We start from the raw sequence: 21032 nt of genomic DNA, 5'->3' as shown, positions 1-21032 counted from the left end.
ACACCTGAATTCTACAAAAATGGAAATTGGGGTCACAGAGACAAAGTTCTACGGGCACACTCTCACGTCGGAAGTTCTTAAACCTGACCCAGACAAGATTAAACCGATTGAACAGATGCCGACGCCTACCTCGAAAAAGGAACTGGAAACGGTGATGGGTGTGATCAATTACCTCACCAAGTTTGCCCCAGGACTTGCCACAGCTACAGCTCCAATAAGAGAACTCTTAAAAGAAGATGTTGAGTGGGTATGGGACACAAATTGTGACAAAGCATTTGAACAGGTGAAATCCATCATCACGCGAACACCAGGACCGGTGTTAGCATACTATGACGTCACCAAGGACGTCACCCTCCAAGTAGACGCGTCAACATCACGCCTTGGCGCAGTCATTGTTGGAGAAGGCAAACCAGTTTCCTACGCCTCACGAGCACTTACGCCAAACTATGCGCAGACAGAAAAAGAAATGTTGGCAATTCGGTTTGGGTGTGAGAAGTTTCATTCTTATATCTGTGGAAAACAAGTGACAGTACACAGTGAGCACAAGCCGCTTGAGATAATCATGCGCAAACCACTGGCTTCAGCACCATCCAGGCTACAGCGCATGATGCTGCGCTTACAGCTCTACGATTTGAACGTAGTTTTTCGCCCCGGAAAGGAAATTCCGATTTTCTGACACACGAGAAATTACAAATCTGGACATGACGCACACGAAGATCCAACCCTGGAAGAGCACGTTCATGCAGTATTTGAACGGATCCCAGTAACTGATCAAAACTGGAAAAAATCAAATCGGAAACACAGAAGGATCAAACTCTTATCACTCTTAAATCTGTCATTCACCAAGGCTGGCCACAGACTAAACAAGTGGACGCTGATCTGAGCGAATTCTGGCATGTGCGAGGCGAACTGACTGTTTTGAATGGCATAGTGTTCAAAAGTGACAAAACTGGGATTCCAGCATCATCACATGTCGACATGCTGCAACGGATACATGCAGGACATTTCGGCTTGGAACTTTGCAAACGACGTGCTAGAGAATTTCTCTACTGGCCGCACATGTGTTCACAAATTGAGGGCTATGTGAAGAGATGTAGCATATGTCTTGGACACAGATCCTCCCTACCGAAGGAACTGATGATGTCACCGCCGATACCAAATGGGCCATGGAAATTGTTAGCCACAGACCTGTTTGAGTGGCACAACCGTAACTATCTCATTGTGGCTGATTATTATAGTCACTATTCTGAGATCAGCCTGTTACGTAATATCACCGCCAACAGTGTCATCAATCACATGAAATCAATCTTTGCCCGGCACGGCATATGTGAAGAACTGATATCTGACAATGGAAGCCAATGCACGTCGGCAGAATTCGAAAGATTCGCTGCAGAATGGGGTTTCAAGCACACCATGAACAGCCCCTATCATCATCGGTCTAACGGACTTGCTGGAAAGTATGTCGGTATAGCAAAACGGATCATGAAGAAAGCCCAGACCTTGTGGTACTGACCCGTACATGGGACTTTTAGTCTACAGAAACACCCACTGATGGAACCGCTACACCAGCTCAACTCCTAATGAGGCGTCGTCTTCGAGACAACCTCCCAGTCCAACAAAAACGGCTCCGTCCATCTGTACAAAGCGTAAAAGATGTACAAAGGCGACTTTCACAGAAACGGATGAACAGTGAGAAATACTACAACCGTAACACCCAATCTGAAAAACCATTAAAGGAAGGAGAGGATGTGTACATGCAACAACTCAATGGGAAATGGAAACCAGCGATAGTTAGAAAAGTAGCCGAGATACCACGATCATATATTGTCTCCACATCTGCTGGTGGAAATTATCAACGGAACCGTTGTCACATCATTCCGTCCAAACCATATTCAGTTCCTTGGATTCTATCATTCCTCGGCATTGAAATGAGTGATGCATTTACAGATAGGTTCAGTTTTTCCATCACTCAGATTCATGGATTTGGATGATTCAAAGTGCTATGATAATTTTATTTACTATGTTAAATTGTTCCGAATTGTGTGATCTTGACATTCTTATGAAAGTTTAATGGATGGATAAATTTGTGTTTAGCTTTAAAACCTGGTGAACCACGGATATCATTTGACATTTGACTCCAACTCAAGTTTTAAGTATCAAACTGACTCTACAAATACTTACAGTTTGCAGTGTATTCTATTTTGTTTTAAACTGAAATTTGTTGCATTTGAAATGTATACTTGGGCAGTCCTTTAGAAGCGAAGTTTGTTAAAGAATGTAATGCCACTAGCTTTTCTTCAAAAGAAGGGGGATGTGATATTGTCATAGTTTGCCATGTGCATTTGTTTAGATCATAGCACATGTGTATATTTATGTCACATGATCACCTCCCCTATATTAATATTCATGACGTTGCAGCATTGCGATTGGATAGTAATACGAAAGTAACATACTGCGGGACTACTCAAGGTGATGAACCGAGTGGAATAGAGTGACTGTCTGAAAGGAGACGCTGTTTCGAGTCCTTTATTTATTTATACTTTCTTACGTCAAAAGACGGTAACATAAAAGTATTACATATATGATACTCACGGCAGTATATATTTAGAGATGGATATTGGGAATTTCTACCGCGAGGAGTTTGTTCTAACGGCTTGTTGGTAAAGCCATTGTAAAACAAATTACTCTCCAACCCAACTGTCCGGCATGCAACATGTTTAGAATAATTATGACGTCACCCGAGGCAATGAGCTTTTGGTGTCGCAACCTAGCGTATGAAGTTATGAATGAGAAAAGGTATTTTAACTGCATTTTCTTTGTAATGATATGAATGTTCAACATATCAATGTGTACAGCTTGTGTTACGTGTTGTGTTATTGACTAAAGGTAATTTTGGTAGCGAGTATGACAGACAACTAAATATAGGCGACTCGCTGAAAGAAATAGACTAAAACAAATAACCGCCTGTCTCTATGTCGTTTACTCAACGGCAAAAAAAAAACTGTCCGACTAATATGCATGTGCAGAAATTAACAGGAAGACGCGGGGGACGCGGAGGGCGCGGATCCCGGCCTCGGTGTGTTTCGCGGGGACACGGAAGTCCGCGTTTTCTGCGACCTCCGCGCTGTCCGCCTTGTCGCGGAACATGCGGAGTGCCAGGAGGTGAGCGCTTTGTATAGATTTTAAATTTGGACTTTAAAATCGTGGAGTCGGCTCCTGATACCGCTACGGTTTGGAAACAAAGTAGTAGTTGCATGCAATAATAAATACTACAAGAGCGGAAGTAAATTGTTCCCACTCGATCTGATTGTACAGTTATCAATTTTATATTTGTGTTAAACTTGTCCAGTTATTAATCTTGCTTACTGATGTTATATTAACGAGGTCATTGTATTGGGTGTTCTAAACCAGTGGGGTCTAATAAATTGCAATTAACATCCCTGCATTCTTTTCACCCAATTCTCATTAAGCCATGGTAAGTGATTTGCTACTATTTGTGCATTTACATGAACATTTAGATTAAAACCCTGGTTGATGTAAGTTAATAAGATGCCGTATTTCACCGGTTACGTGTGGCCATTTGCCCGCTATCACACCGTCGTTGCTGTTGTGTTTTTTCTCTCTGTGTGCTAAGTCTTAATTATATTCGATAAAGTATTTGGTGTAGTCTGAACTAAATTCTCATTGCATTTGTAGTATAAGATGAGATTAGGTTTTAAACCTCGTCGTCTTCCCGTGGAGATTACGGTATATTTTATTGTATAAGATGTTTGCTCTTAAGAAATAACAAAATAGAGTCAGAAATTGTTGATTGTGGTCATCTTACATTGATGGATATCATCCCATTGATTAATAAGCCACTCTTCAGGCAAATGCGATCAAAACAGATATTCAACTTCGATGTATTCATAGAGCGTCCACTTCGGAGGCGGCAGATCCAGGGTCAGGTCACACCGAAGACCTTAATGGAGGATTGGCGTTCGGCGTTAAGGGGATAGCGCCACGGCAGGTTGGCCCGTATCAGTATAATGACTCGGATGGAGTGGCTTACTTGCCTTCGGTAAGTGGCCTCGGTGAAGCAGCACTAGATAAAAGAGCGGTGGAAATCCGTCCTGCAACAAGCAGGCACATTGCACGTACATGCACCCTAAAGACTAAAGACTCCTTCTTCGTAGCACTCACTCATTCACTCGATGGATTGATATCCGATCAAAGCTTTCTAATCCTCTGACACAAGGGAGATAATCACAGCGGGTTGCGTCTCTAAGGTGATTCTTTCTTCACACACAGCCCCCTGCCAAGCAGTATGTTTCTATTACAATACAGACGCTAAGCGTTTTTGTTCTGTTTATCTGGGAGACAAATAACACCTTTTAGGTAGAAGATGAATGTCTTTCTTTGGCATTAAAATGGGTTTTGTGAGGAGCCCGACACGCGGTATTCATCAAAATAAACCTTTTCATGGCAGAAAAAGTTAGACAAGAAGAGCATCCCGTCATTTTGTCCGGCAGACATAGAACTACACGTGGAGAAATCACACAGTATAATATCCATTAGATTTATTGATAAGAGGCATGAATTCGTCTCCAAGATCCAGCAATATCAGACCGCTTTCCATACAACAAATTGTCTCGTTAACCATCCAGATCATTCGATTTAAAGCTATCCTTGTCATTTCTTGAGAAACCTGGCGCGTTCGCCAAATATAATTCCAGCAGTAAAGGCAGATGGTCGTAGACTGGGGCGTAAAAACCCATTACACAACGCCCACACAGTTCTCTAGATCGTTTGTATTCGGTTTGGGATCATTAACCAATGCTCCACGGAAACCAATAGCTTTATCATAGTATTTTATTTCTATCCTGAAAATCAATATAGTTGCGTAACGCTTAAGTATGTAGTCTAAATCACTGGCCGAATGAATTAACGGCATTTGGCGGTTACCTTAAGCTTTAGACCAATCAGATTCCAGTTCCGATCAGGCCGGTTCACGATAACTATTTTACAGGACTAGAGCGGATGACAAATTTCAGAGTAAAATATTCAGATCATTTTAACAGATGCCATCAATTTAAAAGGTGTCATCAAATTAACAGATGCCATAAATTTAACACATACCATCAAATTGACAGATGCCATCAAATTGACAGATGCCATCAATTTAACAGATACCAGATGCCATCAATTTAACAGATACCATCAATTTAACAGATACCATCAATTTAACAGATGCCATCAATTTAACAGATACCATCAATTTAACACATGCCATCAATTTAAAAGATGTCATCAATATAACAGATGCCATCAGTTTAACGGATGACAATGTGTTTCATAGGACTAATTGTAAAAGATATATTTATGAAAATAAATAATATTCCACTAGTTTCTTGAAAGATTGGAGGAAGAGATCTATTTTTCTTCTCACTTGCTCGGTAAATATATGTATCTGGAACACCAGTCCAGTCCATTAAGCTCATGTACGTAAGTAAGCTTGCAAAGTAGTCTTTGCTTTAAATATATGTGGTACATGGTCACTGCATTCCTTTGTATTCAGATCAGTATCACACGAGACTGTTCTTTTCCAAGGGAAAGGCTTGATAGATCAACAGAAATTGAGGTGTTGACTACATTTTGCACATTGCCTTTCTGAAGTCACCATGACATTGGAAACATCTTCATAATACAATCTTAGCCCTGGGACAGAATAAACCAATGTAACGTGTCCTCATCTATTATCGGAAAAAAACGATTATAAGAGGATCAAAGAACAAATCCGATCATCTGTCTAAGAACGTCATCGTCCAAGTCTGAATGAGCGGCGCTTTCATGGGAAAACACCTAAAGGTGTATTACAGAAGTTTCCGTATTGAGTGTTTTGCTTGCTTGGGACAACGTCGTTGTGAACATTAGCTCGGTTATATCCCGGCCAGATCCTCCCTTTCAGTGGTCTTGTCCTCATGGCGAAACATTTATGGCGTTGCTTCACGTACCAGACATTTGTTCGTTTGCCGACAACAGTTAATGGAAAAATACTTTCTGCATAGTAACCTGACTACACAATAAGGACAATGATGTAATGAGACGATTTGATGTTGAGTACCCTTTTTCCTTGGGTTAACGTTTGGAGATGTCATACCTTATTCGAAGCCTCCGTGAAAAAGGGGCTTAGCGCGCCAGTACGGTGCGATGGCCCAGGAGCCTTCCACCAATGCAGTCGTCGTGAGTCAGCTTATGCTGGCTTGCTCTCCGGCCGCACGAGGAAAGGTTTCTCAGCAACCTGTGTATGATCATGGGTTTCCCACAGGCTCTGCCCGGTTTTCTCTCTCCCTAATGCTGGCCGCCATCGTATAAGTGAAATATTCTTGAATACGGCGTAAAACACCAATGAAATAAATGAACAAATAAAAAAACCTTTTTGACAAAGAAAAGGGAAGGAAGAATATCCAAAAATTAAATCCGACATAGAAAGACATAGATGTGATTACTCTTGAGATAAGTTCGAACCAAACTTTTAGCTGAAAATTGGCGTGGAGCATTCTTATACAATGTGGAAATCCTTGAAACAAACGGCCCTGTTCTGGCTGATAATCCTCAGAAATGATTGTAACAGGTGTTTAAAGGTTCACGGTTTCCCTGTGTTTCTTAAGGCATGTATGTAGTTCACGAGATAGAATTATGTATATGTATTGGTTGAGGTATCGACGCGTCGGCATCTGATACTGAGAACCTTTCATCCACGGGTTAACATTTTTATAGGTAATCACACAATGTGTAAATATTTTATTGGTAATCACATAATATGTCATCGCCGTTAGGGGTAACTAGACCAACGAAACGAAAGCATAAGTATCAGATGTTAAATACGAAAACGGATCAAAGATGTGATTATAGATCAATAGGACTGAGGAAAGTACAAAGAGATAACGGTTATATACCGGCCGTTGTAAGTTCCATGTCATGTTACGTCGAAGTGGGTCTTACCTTTGTCACATATGAGGTCGGCAGTTGTTGTTATGTGGGCTTTCCTTTATTTGTTTCCTGACCATCTCACTTCATAACGGACAACAGTGTCCCGGAATCTAGAGGCCCTGCTTATAACAACCACAGACGACGGATTTATATAAAAAATGCTTTGTAAACTGGCAAGATTGACAAGAATTCTCTGACCCTTAAAATCATTGGATGTGAGACTTTTTAGAAACAAAACACAAGCTTATACAGCTATTTGGATGAAATTCAGTTTTGTGTTGCTGGTGCTGAACTGAGAAATGTTACATTTGCATGCAGCAGAGCACAGAAGGGAATAAAAGCTGCTGCATGGTAAAAAAATGTCATATTCAGGAAACCAGTCCGCTTTCTTCACTATGGAATTTTCTTTAAACAGCGGCGATGCATATTTAATCTTTAACACTATTCACGCTGGTAAATTCTCAGACCTAGTTCTTTCTGTCAGATTTTGAAGACTGCAAAGCTGGGTGAAGGCATTATATAAAACATGCTTTGAATTCTAACTGTCCTTCGAAAATCTGTCAATGGGTGGTAATGTCATAGGAAAGGATTCGGCGTTGTTGTTGTTGTTATGATTTTCGTGTACATCGCGAAACATGTTTTGAATGGGGTGCAGAATGAACACAACTTAACATGCAGCTATGCTGTCAAAAAAAAAAAAAAAAAAAAAAAAAAAAACCAGACAAGTCACTCGCTAACCGTTTACATTCTGACTTTACACTGCTCATTATTGAGATGACCTGATTTTATGCAAGGCAAGATGGTCTTGCAAAGTATAATTCGAATCTGTTTTGTGACTAACTTTTACACCAGAAAAAGTATATGGTATAAAGAGATAGAGTCCGAGAGTTTTGCAGACCTGGTGATCTTTGATTGATATCTACATGAATATTAATATTAATACACTGGTATCAATACTCCACTGAGACAATCTCACCAGGCATTCGTTATAGAGGTAATCATTTATTTAAAAAAACTCAGTCCTGCTAAGAACTGGTTTCTAACGAAGGCATCTCCTCGCCCCCACGCCTTATTCTCTATCCTCTCGCCCTGCAGTCCGCGACACGAGCTGTAAATCGCACGCGAATGATACCGCCCACATCCGGCTTTCATACAGACGAGTTGCTAGTGGTAAGGACAAAAAAGCAGGCTTCGTTCCGTATATCTAAGCAAATAGCTTCACATAAAAGATGAATGTCTTTCTTTGGCATCAAAATGATAGAAATCGACACATGGCATTCGTCAAACGAAACCTTACTGGCACAAAGAGTCAAACAAGTGGGGAAACAAGCAGTGACCAGAAACTGGTAAAACTACATGTCAAGAACATGAGATCATACAGTATAACATCTGCTAGATTAACTAAAAGGCATGAATTCGCCTGAAAAACTGTTATCACGGGAGAAAAGTATCTTGTCAGACCATCGAAACCATTACGTTTTAAACCCACTTTCCAGAAATGAGGCGTGATAGTCAAATTTGAATTTCCGGTAGTTATGACAGATGATTGTGGATAAATTCATCACGAAGCGCACTCTGCCATTCGCAATCGATTTCATTTCATTTCTCAGTGCTCCACATAAGCTTTAGACCTTATCATATGAGCTTGTAAGGTTCAATTAGCTGAAGTGGAAACTTTGTCCGAAATGTAACGCGTTAAGAATTGATCACCATAGGCCTTACACTGATTGTCTGTTATCTTTAAGCAACCCATATATATCAAAGACTGTGAAAGAAATACATCCTTCAGTGAAGTTAAAGGAAAGTGGACACTCTACAGATTGTACAACTTACCTGGACTTTATCACCCTTATTATTACTGAAACGCCTTCATTCTAAGTTTATTAAATTTGACAATGCTGATATACCGATGTACGGGTACGAGGCAAAGAAGCAGTTAAATGCTAAAGAATGCAACACTGGCGACAAGGTAGAAATTATGCCCACTAGGTGTGATTGTAGTATCAGTTCGAAATAAAACACGATGGGGTTTTGCTTTATCCCAAAGATAAATTATATATGCTCTATTAACAACTCCATATTGAGGTATATATATTAAACTTGTTATTTAAATGGCTTACTGTTGTTATATAAATGTAGTCATTGCATTAGTGGTTAAGTATTAAGTGTAGTCTGGTCTAAATTCCCACTGTATTTGAAATATATGATGAGACTGATATTATTTTAAACATGACTTAAAATGTCACAAAATGTCAACCTCGTTGTCTCCACTAATGGAGTCCGGTAGATCTGCTTATAAGGTGTTCGTCAGATGAGAGTCAGAAAGTTTTGATCCTGGACATATTAGATTTATGGATATCCTCATCGTGATTAATAATCCACACGGATTCATCAAGAGATGGTTGTGTCTTCAAACACAGTAATGTCACAAGAAACTGGTGGGTTTGACAAGAAAACACGCTAAGAGTTTTTGTTCGGTTTGTCTGAGAGACAACAACCTTTACGACGGCGATGAATGGTTTTCGTTGACATCAAAATGACTTTTATACGGAGTTCGACACAGGGTAGGCCCCTATTCATCAAAAGAAACCTTCCTGACCGGCGGGGAAAAACCATAATTCAGTCGTGACCGGGGCATCAAACGGTCAACAGAAATAGATCGACGTGTCGGTAACATGAAAGAATACAGCAAAATAACCACTAAATAAAATGAGAGGGGGTATGCATTCACCTGCAGAACTGAACAATCATGGTTAAAGGTCCCCAAAACCACCATCAAAACCACCTCTTTTCAGATCCATCTTCGTCATTTCCCCAGAAATCAAGCGTGATGACAAAATTTGAATTTCTGGTGGTAATTGGGGATGTTCGTGGGCTTGGTTATATATGGTCATTACAACATGCCCATATAGCTTTTATATGGCATCAGTGATCGATTCCATTTCATTCACCAATGCCCCACATTAAGCAAAAGCCTTATCACTTTCGCCAGAATTGATTCAAGCCATAGTTGGGTAACGCTTTCGTATGTATATGAATGACTTTGCGAACGCATTCTGCCACTTCGTTAGTGTGTATTCAGGAAAATGATGGAATTTGGTTTTCTTGGGAGTACATCTCACAGGTTTAATGAATGTTCGAAACTTGTATGGCTTTTGACTCAAGTATTTTATGTTCAGCAAAGCTTAAAAGAAATTTCAGAATACCAACACCCAATGTTTTTCAGGAACTATAAATGTTGGTTGCTCACAAGAGTATATAATGTACAACAGTTCAACAGGATTTTTGGGGTCTGGTAACAAAGAGGACAGATTCCTATGAGGGCATTCTGAGGTGGTGAAAATTGCACCAATTCACCAAAGTACTTCCAGTTTTAGAGTATGCTGCCGCGGTGTGTTTTAGCATCTCAGCTCAGCACAACAACGTCGTAGACACGGCTATGTGTTCCAAAAGGTTGCTAGTTAATTATAACAATGCATTTCAAAATGACTTATCAACAGAGAACACTTAGTAGATTTGTTCACATTGTTTGTCTCGAAGTACACACAATGGATGAATCGGACTTTCAAACCATGCAGTTCATTCTTTTTACTACTCTACAATTTCCTTTGTTCAAAAGGATAGACAAATGGCTGAAGTAGGGATTTGAAATCTAGTCCACTATTGTGCGTAACAGAAAAAGATTTTGTCATACAAAGGCAAACGTTCTTTTTTATGGACATCTCGTGACTTGTATCGCGACAAACCATTGCTACCTGGACTCAGGCAAACATTCAGTGATGCTTTCACGAACGCTTTCTTCACTTCAACAGTGTTTTTTGTTATGTATCCACCCTAACCATGAAGGTAAATAAACTGTGGGCACTTTAAAATGTCTAAAAATGTCAACACAAAGGAATAAATAAAATTGTTGGTAGGATTCCAAAGATTTTCGTCAGCCATGACAAAGACAAAACCGTCTCTGAAGTATTTTTAGCGAGGGGATCAAAGTCCAGATCGGCTCATCTGTCTGGCTGAGCCACTGGGTTGATGAAGTCTACAGGGAACGAGCCAGAAGGCATACACTCGAGACGTTTTCACAAGACCTGGTTTGTTTGTTCGCTTTGAGCATAACGCAAATTTTAACAATATTTTGGTCATATCAAGATGGTTTGTCTTTGTATCAGGCTGGTGTCAATGCGGTTATAGGTATAGTACATACAGCCTTATGAGAATGACATGCCGAAGCAAAAAACCATCAATCCCCACGCAGTGAGAACATACTTACATCGAGTCAATTAACTTCCTTATATGTTGACGCCTGATAATAATGGGGCCGATTCTACGAGAACAATTGTTTTACCTTGTGTAAAAATTTATAGAATACATCAAATTAATACGTTGTTTATGGCACCAGAAATAAAAATTCTATAGATTCACTTGTACAGTGCTTTCAATTTTAACGTCTATCCTCCAAAACCAAGCGCTGAAATCACATTTCGATTTTTAGTGAAATCAAAAACGATTTTTGGAATGCCCTCTGATTGTAAAATCAGGAATGATCCGCCGACGGATTGATTGAGCCCGGGTGTCCCGTTTGCGAGACAGATTCTCTATATAGTCTCTCGATATAGCGATAAAATTGTCACACGAGGCTTTTTTTTTACTTAGCCGTTATCCATTTTGTTGATTTGATATACCTGTTTGTATTAGTTATGTGTTTCCTTTGGTATTTAACGATTTTTTTTCTATACGACATAATTCAGTTCTATGGTTGGAGAAGACCGAAGTACCTGAGACAAGTATAAACTGACATTACATGAGCGATTTCATCGTCAAATCAAGCGAGCTGAAAGTAACTGCCATATCGATGGAAGGCAGTTGCAAATGATCTTCAACGAATTCCATATACGAAGACTTAAGGCTGTTTACTAATGTAGGCGTCAAAACAGACATTCCTATATCACGCAGCCGTCAACCAAAAATAGACGTTCCGGATCAATTAGTGCAGGATTAATTTTCAGCACCACGTTATACACAAACCACCAAATAGCTTGGTATACAAAGTACGAAATTAAGAAACGTTTTTTTCTCTCTGATCAAACGGGCCCATATATGCCATGTTGATGGAAAGCAATTACTAATGTGTTGAAACGAACTCTCTGTTATTGTGTGTCAAATGTGATGGCAACACGGCATTTTGAGTAATTCTAGAGCGGTAAAGTTTAACAAATTACAATTAACATCATTGGATTTTTAAAAACTAATCCTGCTTAAGCCATGATGATAGAGGGCGTACAAGTTGCTACTATTTAAGCATTTACTCGAAAAGTTAGAATAAAACCCTAGCTGCATGAGGTAAATAGACAAGACGCCGTATTTCAACGGTTACGTGTGACTATTTACCAGCTATCACAAAGTGTCTTCGCCACTCTAGTTTAAATCTCTATCCTATACGTCTTGATTTATATTCTGTATACATGATATACGACGATCTAAACCGTACACTATCGAAATGGAACGCTTAATTCCATCCAAGGCTTCAAGAAATGTGAATGTAGAGGAATCTCCAGAATTCCTTCAGAGCGGCTGGGTTTGAACCAGTGCAGGTGTCAGGATTCCAGTGTAATAACTTGTGCTCATTTCGCCGCTTAATGAGGCAATGTATATATATATATATATATATATATATATATATATATATATATATATATATATATATCCGTTCCATCACCTCCCTGCATAGGTAAGGAGTAATATCTTACAATATATACAAGATCTAAGAGGATTTTATGAGCTTGTTTAATGGCATCATATAAGTTGATGTTGACGGGAGTTCACGGGAGATTTAACGGAACAGCCAAGCAAAAAACTACCACACTGACGAGTTCAAGGGCTGGGAGGATATGATTTCGCCCTGGGAAACATAATGTTTAATATTTGGCCATGCGAAAAGTTAAATCCACGTCTTAGTAAATTATCTGTTATCTCCGATATCAATGGGATTCAGCAGCTCGCGAGAGATGAAAAATGGCGGCTTTTTATCTGCCTTTGTGCCTCCTTCTCCACGCTAATGTTATGGGTTTGACGGACCAAATCTGTTCATATTTTAATGCGCCCTTCTTTTACCTGTCAACCATAATAGCACGTCCTGTATTTCATAAGGCGGCCTGATAAATTTTATCCTCGAGCTGAGAAATGAAGTCAGGAAAGAGAAAAACAAATATCAAGGTTTACTTTGAACAAAGGGCGTCAAAGATCGAAAATTCTGAATGCTGTATACATAAGATCGCATATGAAAGATAGCTTTATCCGAGAGAGATCTAACTCGTGTATTAGTCATACCCGCCGTTGTTATGTTGTAACAACAGTTGCAGGCCCAGGCATAGTAGGTGTCTGTGGAAGGGAGAGATTGATGATGGTTCCTCAGTAGAACACAATACAAAGACTACAGCATCGAGAGTAAAACGGAGCGACGACAGAGTGAGGTAGGGGGTGGGGCCGGCGCGTGGGGCCGGGTGGTGGTGGGTGGTGGTGGAGGGGGGGGGGGGTGATGGTAGTGCGTGGGTTTGAGTGGGTGAGGTGTCTGTGGCTTATTATTATTTTAGCATTTACAGGAACACTTAGAATAAAACCCTAAATGAGGCAAATTGACAAGAAGCCATTTTTCACCAGTTGGCGACCATTTACCATTTGGCCTTAGTTAGAATTTTATTCTAACTGTTCATGTAAATGATTAAATATGAACAATTTAGACCCCTCCTCCCCCTCTCCTTCTCCTATCACCATGGCTTCAGCAGAATTAGGTAAAGCAAAATGCAGGGATGTTATTAAACGTACCTTGAACCGTTGCATAATTACAGTGCCCAACAACTCACACAAATATATAAATCATTGGTAGTACACAGTCAGATGTAGATTATGAGCGCTGCAATCCTATAATCAAATCCAATGGTTTCCCTGCATTTGTTGAACTCACGCTATCAAAAAGGCTATATGTTGAGCTCGAATGGAAGATATAATTTTTTGAAAGGAAAATATTAAGAAATGCCACCTCTATGAATGAATGATTTTTAATTCGATATAAAAATATAAATACGGTCGACAAACACTTATCCGAACAGTAGAAGTTGGTCGGTATTTTCCTGCAGAAAATGTAAGCCATTTTTAAAGTAATTATAATGGACAGTGATGAACGTGCAGACTAAAACAACCCGCGTCTCTTGATCGACAAATTCACCAGTATGCTGATAGTACTTGGGTTTCCGTGCATAAAATGGCAATTTCAGCGACCGTTATGCATGGTCACTCTATACTGCAGGTTTGTTGGAAATAAAACATGACAGGTTTTTGTCTTTAATGGAAGCTATGGGGAATACGAGATTACAGTATCTGTTCAGAGGGATCAGAAAAATTAAGGAAAACGTCCAAAAGGTAGATTAAGTTACCTGAAATCTGCATATAAATACGGATGGCATGATGACAAAAGCAGAAAAAATGAAAGGCTAATTATGAGTATTACTGCCACGGTAGATTGTTGAACCTCGAGAGAGGCCAAATGAGGGCGCACTGTCGTGAGCTTGTCCGAGTCAAGTATGAGCACTTATTCTATGACATGAATAGTTTGATATGACGTCTTCTAAGGGCTGTATGTTTTGTGCGGGTCCAAAGGTCTTTTACAAAAAATATATATATATAGTACAAAAGACTAGAGAATGTAGAGTTAAACTAAATCAGAGACGACTGTTTGATGACTTGCAAATGGTCACAAATAAAGCTTGATTAACCCTTGTTTTGCCACTAGGCTCACAGTTTTATGCCTGACTCGCAATTGTTTACAGATTAATAGTAGTTTATTTATTTATTTATTTACTCGAGAATGGTCCACTTATACAACGCAATATGGTGAGAGGAAACTGGACAGAGCAAATAATAGGAGTTAGGCAGAATTTAATCCAAAGCTCTAATTTAGGGATCCATTGCATTTCAGTTGGGCAGTGGCATAAATCTGTTCAGCAGGACACGTGATTTCGTGCTGAAACTGATGTTGAAAAATTGCCTTACAAATAGAAAGAAAATATATAAAGAAAAGTTCAAGGCCAGTATTATGCCTTGACTATGCTTAATAGTTTAAGCTTAGACAACAATCACCTCTTCACGAAAAATGCAGCTGAAAGCTATAATCATCCAAAGAAAATCATTAATTTACACATGCCTTATGTTGCATTTCTACATTTAACTTGCATCGATAGCTCAAAGGTTTCAAATGAAACATGACTCCCCTTTTATCGGACTTCAATCTTAATATTCCTGCCTTCGTCTTGCTGATTAAATTCTCTAACGAGTGAGAAAAGAGTCTTCAAGTCCCCAAAAGCCACCCCAGGATAAAGGGCTTCCAGGATTAGACTCCGATGAGTCGATACATCAAACAATTTATAAACCTGCTCATCTTCTATACGTGCCTTATCAAAAACAGGTGAAAAAGTCTGCGTTAAGGCATGAGCACTGTTGTTGTGTCAAATACATGCCATTCCATTAACCTGTGAAATGAGACTCAAAACCAAATAAATGGTCGTATCTTTCATTTTCCGCGAGCTACCGAGTTACATTGATGTCAGAGATAGCGGGTAATTTACTACCACATGGATTTAACTTTTCGCTTGGTAAAATTTTAAAATTTTAAAGATTTCATTTTTGCAAAACTAGATCACAGCCTGTCAGTCTTTGAAGCGATCGGTAAGGTCTTTTTATGGGTTTTTTTGTTAAGCTTCCTGGGAATTGCCTGCAGCATCAGTTTATACGCTCACATTAAGCAAGCTCCTAAATCATCTGTGGTGTAAGGTCAGAAAATGCTTCATATGCTTTATATGGACGATAGGGACGGCGTCGACCGTTATATTTGATCCATTGGGTGAACATGCAGTTGTAACGCAACACTCCAACCATCATATTCAGACACATGCTCTGTATATGTTATCATGGCGTGAATAATCGAACCCTTTTCGTATACTCCAGTTGTCATGAACGAAATCCTTTTTTAATCACTGGGGATGGAAAAACAAAGAACACAACATGAAATCGTGTATAGGTTTTGTGATTTTTCTATTGAAAGCACGGCTCATGACGACGTGCACGATAACGTCATTAGACAGGTGCTCGGATTTGTGCTTTGATCCTATCATAAATGGCTTGGATATACAAGTATTTTAAATAAGGTTCGGCCAGTAAAACGATGTCAAGAAGATGTTTACAAATAACAAATGGAAAAGTAACGTGTAGATATGTAAGTGAGTGTGTAGAAAACAGTTATCAAGACCTCTGTATCTGCATCATTTTTTTCTAAACAAATGACAATATTCCGTGACGTTTTGCAGTGTTCTTGTAAGCCATGCCCTCTGAATGCAAAACAATAGCCATGCATGGTTTCTCAGTAGGTAAAATCACAATGGCATTGTCCCAAACATCACCTGAATGAAAACAAAATGTTATTTTAGAAGATTAAACTACACACATTGAATGAAATATGAAAGTTATGAAAAACTGGAATACTTTACATTTTTACTGATTACCTTTGCTTATTTATTAGATTGGATCGGTGTTTAATGCCGAGTGTCAAGTATTGTCAGTTATATGACGGCAGTCGAGCCGTCGTTAGTACGGCGAAGAAAGAAAGAGACAGGCTGTGTAAATATACGATACAAAACAGCGTGACTACGATTAGCGGAGGTTAACAGTTTTATTGCATGTTGTTTTTTTACTGGAAACTTCTGTTTTACAGCACTGTGAAATACTTGTAATCAGTTTAAAATATATAGATTTTAAGCATCCATGCAGGTCATTTGAGGACAATGAACTTTGTTGAAGAGTAGTTCGTGGAGTGGAAATGACATGGCAAATTGAGTGAAACTGTTGAAGATACCAATAACCATGCTCAGAAGACGGCAGAAATTATCCAATGACTAATCGCTGACACCCATTTACTGAGTCCATTTAAGGAGGTGACAATCTTCTTTTTCTTAGTACTCCCGACATGAATACAACACAACTGCGGATGGTAGATGCACTGTAGACAATTCCGATCTAAGCAATTAATTAAAGCAGTGATAATAACCACTCAGCTGTTTAAATCATTCATTAATCAGTAACTACAAAATTTGTCTTTTGTTCCACTGCGTTACTGGAAATCAGCAATCCCGTATATTCTCAGGGTAATACGATGATATTGTGCCATGTTGTTGGCGTCTTCGGTCGGCAGCTGTTTTTTTTTATTCGCACAGCTTGAACAAATGATTTAATATCGGAGATTTCCATTTAATATTTCCTTCTCACCTTTTATTCTTGTATCTGTAATCAGGACCCTATTAGCACTTCCGTTTCTCGGGAGGTAATTCTATGCATTTTGGGGGGTAACGTCTTTTTTCGCTGCCAGCCTGCCATTTTTGGTGTACAGGTGCATGCTTGGTATCACAATTTAATTGATTTATATATTTGATTGGTGTTTTACGCCGTACTCAAGAGTATTTCACGTTTACGACGGCGGTCAGCATTATGGTGGGAGGAAACAAGGCAGAGCCCGGGGAAACCCACGACCATCCACAGGTTGCTGGCAGGCCTTCCCACTTACGGCCGGATAGAAAACCCAGCAAGAGCTGGACTTGAACTCACGGCGACCGCATTGATGAGAGGCTCCTGGGTCATTACGCTGCGCTAACAGCTAAGGACGCCCCTAGTATCAAAATGATGGAAATTGTCTGAGCTTTAGGCAGGTATAAGTTTTAATGATCAGAGTTTGATATTCTGGGAGAGAAGACACAATGCGACAGATGGTGATGAGGCTGCGAGTGACGTCCCCTTGGCGTTGCTAGGCACCTCTCGCAGCTCGGACCTTTCGCAAATCTGGAAAGGTCCAGATTTTTATGGTCAACCTATGTCAAGGTTTTTATGGTTGCTTTCGCACAGACTGGGACAGGTATGAGCCAAAGCTTCTTGGCCACGGATTGTTTGGGACTGAGCTACAGTACTAAACGTTAGCATTGGAAAGTTAATGGGAGTCTGAAGCTATCTGACATAGTTCTTAGTGAAACCGACAAGAATTAACAAAGAAAGTGTTTCACATAAATGTTTAAATACTCTTCGTTTTACAGCGCAAGACAACACCTAACTAAAACGTATTTCAGTCGAAAGCAGGATAGTCAAGCTTTCTAAAAAGTATCATACTTTATTATTCTAATGAGGTTTCACCGAATAACAAGTAGAACAAAATGACAATACTGCACAAATGGATGGTGTGTGTCGAGGCAGCCATCTTGGGGATTTTATCCAAACAAACACGTTGCTATCAGGTTGGACGGCCTAAGCTGTGACGTAGCCTTTATCAATTCACTCCACACAGTGTTGTGAGGCAGGTGTGTATCATTTACGGCCCACCACAGAGGTAAAATCAGTTGATTTACAAGCGTGTAATATTGAACGACAGTATCACAAATTATGTCAGACAGCAACATACCGCATTCATCTCCGCAGTAGACCTCAGGCCTACTTAGACCAATACACTTTTTGTCGTTCATGTTAGCGTGTAGCCCGCATGCAGTTGTTAAATAACAAATGTCAGAGTCAGTGAAAAATTCATTTGGGATTCCGATCAGGTTTATGGGAATGAGAAGACGACATCTTATCGGACAAAATTAATTAAACATTATGATGAAATTTTTTTATCTGAATTTATTAGAACCGAAGAATTTAAATTTTGCCCTTTGTCTTTCTCGCATGTTTTTTTCTGTTTTAAAATACAGTAAAATTATTGAAACGCCGTGTTTAAGCCGAGGTGCTTTCTCTGACGTCCTCGATAACTAGATCAGCACTTCTCCCGTCCAAGAAGCCACCACTACAAAATTGAAGCTTAAAATCCAGCGAGAGTCGCATGCCTAGATCAGCCTCCTTGGTACTTAGATGTATTTTCATTTGTGTCAGAACTAAGCATGAATCTAGTTGTACAACAATCATATTGTAATTTTGTAAACATTTCACAGGGGTCAGAATTACTGGTACCAGCAGAACCCCTCCTGAGGCTACGACCGGAACCAGCAATACCCCGGCCTTTCATCTGCAGGCTACTCATAAACTGTATAAATGATATAGTAGGCATACTCTATGAACAGTTGGAGCAGTGGAAGAAATATGCTTCCAGTATCATTTGATCGTTCGTCGCCGAACTCCACAACTTTAATCTGCCATAACCTACTGCTTAGACTATTATTATGGAAATACCTTCGACGTTAGAGAGCTAGAGTAAACGTGACGCCCCCCTACTCTCGATAATGGAGACGTGCTGAAGCTGTGTCAATACGAAGTTTCACTAAACTTGATTGAAAAAAAATCTAAAAAACATGTAATGCCTTTGAACAGTAGTCTTTCAGTGGACATAAACATTAGTCAGGTGTTGTCGTTCACTTTAAAAATACCCCAGTATCTGATGAACGCAGTTTCTTAAAAAAATCTAACTTTTTTTGAAACGAGAATCTGAGATATTTTAAACATGATCCCGCTTCGTGCTTTCGACATCCTAAAAATTGTCAAATCATGTACATATCAAATCATATCAAAAAACACTGTGCTATATCCAGATAAAGGGATGTTTAGAACAGACAATCGCAGGGCACGTGTCACAGCAGATCATCACTTCAAATACCTAGCTGCTACCTAAGGAATACAGATGTATGTGTACCTCAGTGCCCTCAATAATCGGGTCTGTGAACATGCGCCCCACACATTCTGTTGGTATGTATAAGTATTATAACAGAGAGATCAAAAGAACTTCTTCCAGGCTGGTTGAATCTGTTGAATCGCGAGGTTTAAGACATTGTGAAGTGTTTTGTACATTGTGGAGTGGTATTGTACGAGTTCATGTTGCGAGATGCACCAGGCGTCGAGCCCAGTACGGATTTACAACACAACATTGACTAGTAGAGTTTTTCACAACTGTTTTAGGCATTCTCAGTAGCTCCATTATATATTTGGTTAGCATTCTGTAGGTAAAGTTAGAAGAGAGAGATATTTGGTAAAGTCTGCATTGGTTGTCACAGCTTTTATTCGTCCACACGTGGATAAAGGCGATCGACAAACATTTACAAAACACAAGCAGTTATTTGGTATTTTCTTGTGGAGAATATAATCATCGTTTCTTCAGTCATTTGTAATGAACTGTGATGGACATGTGCGCAGTGCATTTAATTATAAACTTTATATCTGATGGTCTTAAAAATCTGCAGCTCCGGATGATAGTTCATCAGTATACTTATACAGCTTGGGTTTCCGAAGACGAATAACAGTTGCATTAAAAAAGACAATCTGAGCAACTGTTATGCATTATTACTCCGAGTGTATATGCCTCTTACAAATGCGGGACATCTATTCGAGATAAGACACGACAGTGTTTTGCATTTAATGGAAGCTATTAGGATGGTTAGATTACAGTATCTGTTCAGAGTGATCCAAGGAATTAAGGAAAGCAACCTATAGGTGGATTATGTTACGTAACATCTGTATACAAACAAAGCTGATATGGTGAGATTATGCTTGTCGATATGAAAGTATATGTACAAGCTAAGAACACAAATAATGATATGCTTTACTGCCGCGCTGGATGGCTGAGTCCCAAGAGATGACAGATTAAGTCCATGTTTCAACAAAAGGTTAATGGCAGGACGCGCTGAGCAATTATTAGGTACTTTGACATAACTGTTTCAATGGACAATATGTATAGTTTTCAAACTGTTTTTTTTTTCTCTGTTTTTCCAACTCCTTCCCGCCGGTATCACGACGGTTAAAGCTGTGAACATTTGTTGTTTCCTTTGTTACGTCTCAATTATCGGTGAACGTGTGCTCATAAAACATGTATGAAGTACTCGCGCACTGCAACGTCACAGGAGAGAACGATGCGTGAAGCTCGTCCTCGAGTATCCGCAATAATCAAGGGTACACGTTTGTGTTAATTATCACGAATAATTGTTTCTATTTCGTTTTGGGCTTATTTATTATGTTCTGAATTTAGAGACCTTGTCCCATGATCACGGAGCCGTCAG

At 39.5% G+C, this 21032-nt stretch overlaps 1 protein-coding gene across 1 annotated transcript; it reads left to right on the top strand.

Moving 5' to 3' along the window:
* The first annotated feature begins 1140 nt into the window (after nucleotides 1–1140).
* LOC135473225 (uncharacterized protein K02A2.6-like) lies at nucleotides 1141–1512 on the top strand. The gene has a single exon (XM_064753070.1). It carries the CDS (start codon nucleotides 1141–1143, stop codon nucleotides 1510–1512), a length of 372 nt encoding a protein of 123 aa, XP_064609140.1.
* Nucleotides 1513–21032: the final 19520 nt, after the last annotated feature.

The sequence above is a fragment of the Liolophura sinensis genome, chromosome 8 (assembly GCF_032854445.1).
Source record: "Liolophura sinensis isolate JHLJ2023 chromosome 8, CUHK_Ljap_v2, whole genome shotgun sequence".
NCBI classification, from domain to species: Eukaryota; Metazoa; Mollusca; class Polyplacophora; order Chitonida; family Chitonidae; genus Liolophura; species Liolophura sinensis.
This window is presented reverse-complemented; position numbering and strand designations above follow the sequence as displayed.